General features: G+C 44.6%; 1 protein-coding gene across 1 annotated transcript; it reads right to left on the reverse strand.

Moving 5' to 3' along the window:
* Positions 1–2,722: 2,722 nt before the first annotated feature.
* LOC311314362 (uncharacterized protein) lies at positions 2,723–3,627 on the reverse strand (the record flags this gene model as incomplete). The annotated part of the gene is made up of 4 exons (XM_084444699.1): positions 2,723–2,894; positions 3,020–3,114; positions 3,212–3,371; positions 3,451–3,627. The coding sequence occupies 4 exons, from the start codon at positions 3,625–3,627 to the stop codon at positions 2,802–2,804; spliced, it is 525 nt and encodes a 174-aa protein (XP_084300825.1). The 3' UTR covers positions 2,723–2,801.
* Between the last annotated feature and the right edge of the window lie 2,077 nt (positions 3,628–5,704).

The raw sequence follows: 5,704 nt of genomic DNA on the forward strand, positions 1-5,704 counted from the left end.
AAACCAATATGCTAGCTACTGCCCATCCCAACTATGCTACTAACAAACCAATGTGCTAGCTACTGTCCATCCCAACTATGCTACTATCAAACCAATGTGCTAGCTACTGTCCTTCCCAACTATGCTACTATCAAAGCAATGTGCTAGCTACTGTCCATCCCAACTATGCTACTATCAAACCAATGTGCTAGCTACTGTCCATCCCAACAATGCTACTATCAAACCAATGTGCTAGCTACTGTCCATCCCAACTATGCTACTATCAAACCAATGTGCTAGCTAATGTCCATCCCAACTATGCTACTATCAAACCAATGTGCTAGCTACTGTCCATCCCAACTATGCTATCAAACCAATGTGCTAGCTACTGTCCATCCCAACTATGCTACTATCAAACCAATGTGCTAGCTACTGTCCATCCCAACTATGCTACTATCAAACCAATGTGCTAGCTGCTGTCCATCCCAACTATGCTACTATCAAACCAATGTGCTAGCTACTGTCCATCCCAACTATGCTACTATCAAACCAATGTGCTAGCTACTGTCCATCCCAACTATGCTACTATCAAACCAATATGCTAGCTACTGCCCATCCCAACTATGTTACTAACAAACCAATGTGCTAGCTACTGTCCATCCCAACTATGCTACTATCAAACCAATGTGCTAGCTACTGTCCTTCCCAACTATGCTACTATCAAACCAATGTGCTAGCTACTGTCCATCCCAACAATGCTACTATCAAACCAATGTGCTAGCTACTGTCCATCCCAACTATGCTACTATCAAACCAATGTGCTAGCTACTGTCCATCCCAACTATGCTACTATCAAACCAATATGCTAGCTACTGCCCATCCCAACTATGTTACTAACAAACCAATGTGCTAGCTACTGTCCATCCCAACTATGCTACTATCAAACCAATGTGCTAGCTACTGTACATCCCAACTATTCTATGAAACCAATGTGCTAGCTACTGTACATCCCAACTATGCAACTATCAAACCTATGTGCTAGAGTACATCCCAACTATGCTACTATCAAACCTATGTGCTAGAGTACATCCCAACTATGCTACTATCAAACCAATGTGCTAGCTACTGTCCATCCCAACTATGCTACTATCAAACCAGTGTGCTAGCTACTGTACATCCCAACTCTGCTACTATCAAACCAATGTGCTAACTACTGTACATACCAACTAGGCTACTATCAAACATATGTGCTAGCTACATCCCAACTATGCTACTATCAAAACAATGTGCTAGCTACTGTACATCCTAACCATGCTACTATCAAACCTATGTGCTAGAGTACATCCCAACTATGCTACTATCAAACCTATGTGCTAGAGTACATCCCAACTATGCTACTATCAAACCTATGTGCTAGAGTACATCCCAACTATGCTACTATCAAACCAATGTGCTAGCTACTGTCCATCCCAACTATGCTACTATCAAACCAATGTGCTAGCTACTGTACATCCCAACTATGCTACTATCAAACCAATGTGCTAGCTACTGTACATCCCAACTATTCTATCAAACCAATGTGCTAGCTACTGTACATTCCAACTATGCTACTATCAAACCAATGTGCTAGCTACTGTACATCCAAACTATGCTACTATCAAACCAATGTGCTAGCTACTGTCCATCCCAACTATGCTATCAAACCAATGTGCTAGCTACTGCCCATCCCAACTATGCTACTAACAAACCAATGTGCTAGCTACTGTCCATCCCAACTATGCTTCTATCAAACCAATGTGCTAGCTACTGTACATCCCAACTATGCTACTATCAAACCAATGGGCTAGCTACTGTCCATCCCAACTATGCTACTATCAAACCAATGTGCTAGCTAATGTCCATCCCAACTATCCCTACTAACACAATCAGGTTGCAGCAATGTTGCAGAAACGTGCAATTTAGACTTTTGTATGGTCCACTCAACGTCAAGTTAAACGTGCATGCAACGCAAACGCGGTATCTGCACACAAGTTGCTGCAACGTGCAGGTCCAACGTGTCTGCAACGTGCCTGCAATGTGTACACAACGTTGTGATTTCCGCGATGATTTCGATGTATATTGCTGCAACGTTGTATACACGTTTATATATTACTTTGTTACGTTGCTGCAACGTGGTCTACACTTCCGTTGGCTACATTTATAATTTGCATTACAAAACAAATCAGCTCTTTGCACAAGCTCCACTACTTCCTGAAACTACAGGCATATTTCTTTACCGTCCTATACTATTGGATAGCAATAGCGATGAATCCGGTGTGCAGCACACCTGATCAATCACTTCCATCCACTAGTATAGGACAGGAAAGAAATACGCCTGTAGAGTGTCAGGAAGTAGTGGAGCTTGTGCAAAGAGCCTATTAATGTCATAGTCAATGCAGCAAGCAAAATTATGGTACAAAAGTTATGACACAACACCATTCAGTCAAGAACAATTTATTTTATTAGAAAAGGACACAATGTCTGGCCTGCAACATGATAAACAAGTTTAAAAACAAAAAGGATTAAAAAAAATACAAAAACAGTTATTTACAAAAAAAATGGCAGGCTGTGCTCAGATAGGCTGGGGGGGGGGGGCTGTGCTCAGATGGGCTGGGGGGGGGGGGCTGTGCTCAGATGGGCTGGGGGGGGGGCTGTGCTCAGATGGGCTGGGGGGGGGGGCTGTGCTCAGATGGGCTGGGGGGGGGGCTGTGCTCAGATGGGCTGCGGGTGGGCGTCAGATGGGCTGGGGGGGGGGGGCTGTGCTCAGATGGGCTGGGGGGCAGCTAGGAAGGGAAGTCTTCCTCATCAGAATGCTGGGGAGTGCTCAGATGGACTGTGCTTGGATGGGCTGTGCTCAGGCGGACTTCTGCAGATACCTAAAGACACAATGAAATGGCCGTAAATACACAACGCACATACATGCACAAAAAAGTGGTACACAATCTTTGGAACCATGCAGTCACACTGGGTAGGAGAAACCAAAAAAAAAGACATCACTTACCCTTCTGCATTTAGCAGGGGCATGTTTCAATGTCTCCTGCAGCTGGGCGGCCACCTCCGCCATCGTAGCCTTTGGCATGGAGACCATCACTGCACCTTTAAGTTATCAAGAAAGGTAATGGTTTCAATTCACATCGGTCATGGAACAAAGACGATGTATTAAAAAATATTCAAAATATGAACCATTTCTTACATGTTAGAACATTGAAGAGTGTCAAACTCTTCAGTGGCTTCTTCCCCTTCTTCCCGTGCACACTGTAGGCGCTCCACACCGCATGTGTGGCTACAGCTGACAGCACCCGCCGGACTGTGTCCGCCAAGTCTCTGCCACCAATGGCACCTAGGTATTGTGTCTGCAAAACAAAGAGTCATTTACTGTACCCTTCCCTGCACTGCAAAAATAAGACAAAGTTCCGCCCTGCAGACACTCACCATCTTCCTCTGATGTTCCCGGTCCTTCAACCTGGCCTCACAGACCTGCAGCTCCTCGTCCGTTTGGGCAGGGTTCAGTACATCCAGCACTTCTCCCTGGGCTCCAGACTCCACAGGCCGCGTGCTCTGGGCCAGTTCCCTCACAGTCCGTGCAAGCTCACGGAGTTGCTCCCGCATCTCTGAGAACTGCTGATGTACAGACCTCTGGAAATCTAGATAAACACAGATGTGGCTATAAGTACATTGACATAAAACTAAATGGAAAATCTGCAAGATGAGTAAAATGGTATTCAAAATAAATAAAAAAATAGTCCAACTATCAGTGTGCAGTAGGCATACTGTTTCAACACAAACATGCATACCTGGATTGTACAGCACACGTGGATTGTACTGGACCGCTGGCAGAGGCCTTTCAACTCCGGCACCTGGTCTTTGGCCTGCATAGTGGGGACCAATGGCTGCCCGGGGCTTGGAATATCTAGTGGAATATCAGTAAATTAGCTCAGACTACTCGATTTCAAAAGTACTACTCTTTTGGGACTGTTGAATGCACTTTAGTATATTACCTTCGTCACTGGAGTGATAGCGCGTGTTGCGCCGTCTCTTTCTAACGTCCTGGCGCTCGTCCATCGACGACTGCTGCTCAAAGACCTTTGCCATGAGCCTGGCACCTTCGTAATGATCTGTGTGCATAAAGTACCATAATCAATACATTTCAGCCATCCTGTTTTCCTCAGAATAATGAGTAATGATCTTTTTCCCCCCCGCCAGTATTTTTTAACAGCTTAAAATGCAAACAGTACCAGTTGTGGACTTGGGGAAAACCCAAATTCAGCAGAGTCAAACAAACAATTTCCCTCAGTCCAGCGGCCATTTTATATTAACGTTAACTAACACAAAACTTAACATCTCAGACCGTTCGCTTGCTTATGTTTCTGCAAATGTTCGCGGCGAACACAAAGCCAGCAGTAACAGAAAAAAGATTTGCAATAGTTTGTCGGAGTATTTTCAATATTGTCTAAACATTAGTCAAGTTCGGGCCTTGACTTAGCTAGCACTAGGTAGCGTGTTAGCTAGCCCTAGGTAGCGTGTTAGCTAGCCCTAGGTAGCGTGTTAGCTAGCACTAGGTAGCGTGTTAGCTAGCCCTAGGTAGCGTGTTAGCTAGCATCAGGTAGCGTGTTAGCTAGCCCTAGGTAGCGTGTTAGCTAGCATTAGGTAGCGTATTAGCTAGCCCTAGGTAGCGTGTTAGCTAGCCCTAGGTAGCGTGTTAGCTAGCATTAGGTAGCGTGTTAGCTAGCATTAGGTAGCGTGTTAGCTAGCCCTAGGTAGCGTGTTAGCTAGCATTAGGTAGCGTGTTAGCTAGCCCTAGGTAGCGTGTTAGCTAGCATTAGGTAGCGTGTTAGCTAGCCCTAGGTAGCGTGTTAGCTAGCATTAGGTAGCGTGTTAGCTAGCACTAGCTAACGTTAGTTAGCTAGCATTGGGCTTCCAATTCCTGAACTTAGTTTAGCGTGCAGGTTGAGTTACTTCTGTTTACTTAAATTATTACCGGTAAGTAAACAAATAAATAGCTAAACCAACAGTCAAATCAATGTAATTTGATGAGGAAAAAACCCCGAGGTGACTAGCTAGATAACTTACCAGAGATGAGTGCGCACCACACAAAAAAAGTGTTTTAGTCCCCAATCTGCTCTCTTTATGGCTTTAAACCACAGCTTTCGACGGTTCCTCTGAAAAGGGTGACATATCGAGGGGATGCTGAAGAATCTGAGGCCATCATCTTGTCCTTTTCTGTTTGTACAGTTCACAGCACAGCAGCTTTGAGGCATAATTAGCTACACGAAACGGAGCTACTGTGGCTAGCGAGTTCGTTCCTCGTTCGCTCGTTCCTTTTTCCCAAAGAGGCTGCGTGCGTGCGCACCCCGCTGTGACGTAGACGGCGAACCCATCTATAGGAGGGAAAGTGATCTCATCGCCCCCTAGTGGAAGTGTTCCATAATGCCGAGAGAATGAATGGGATTTCTCGACACGTCTTTTGAAAAATGATATCTTGGTCGACACCGAAACGTTAGTTTTAATTAATGAAAAAGCATTAAATGTTAACAAACAGGGAAATATACAATCAATAACATTTCTAAGATGAGTTATTCACCTCAACATAGTACAATATGAAGGATATAAGCGAAAATTTAAAAAAAGAACAAAAGACAGGAGCAGTTTGGCAAAGAATCCTGCCTACTTTAACTGTGAACCAAGC

Source organism: Borostomias antarcticus (genome assembly GCF_949987555.1).
Source record: "Borostomias antarcticus genome assembly, chromosome: 10".
Classification (NCBI taxonomy): Eukaryota; Metazoa; Chordata; class Actinopteri; order Stomiiformes; family Stomiidae; genus Borostomias; species Borostomias antarcticus.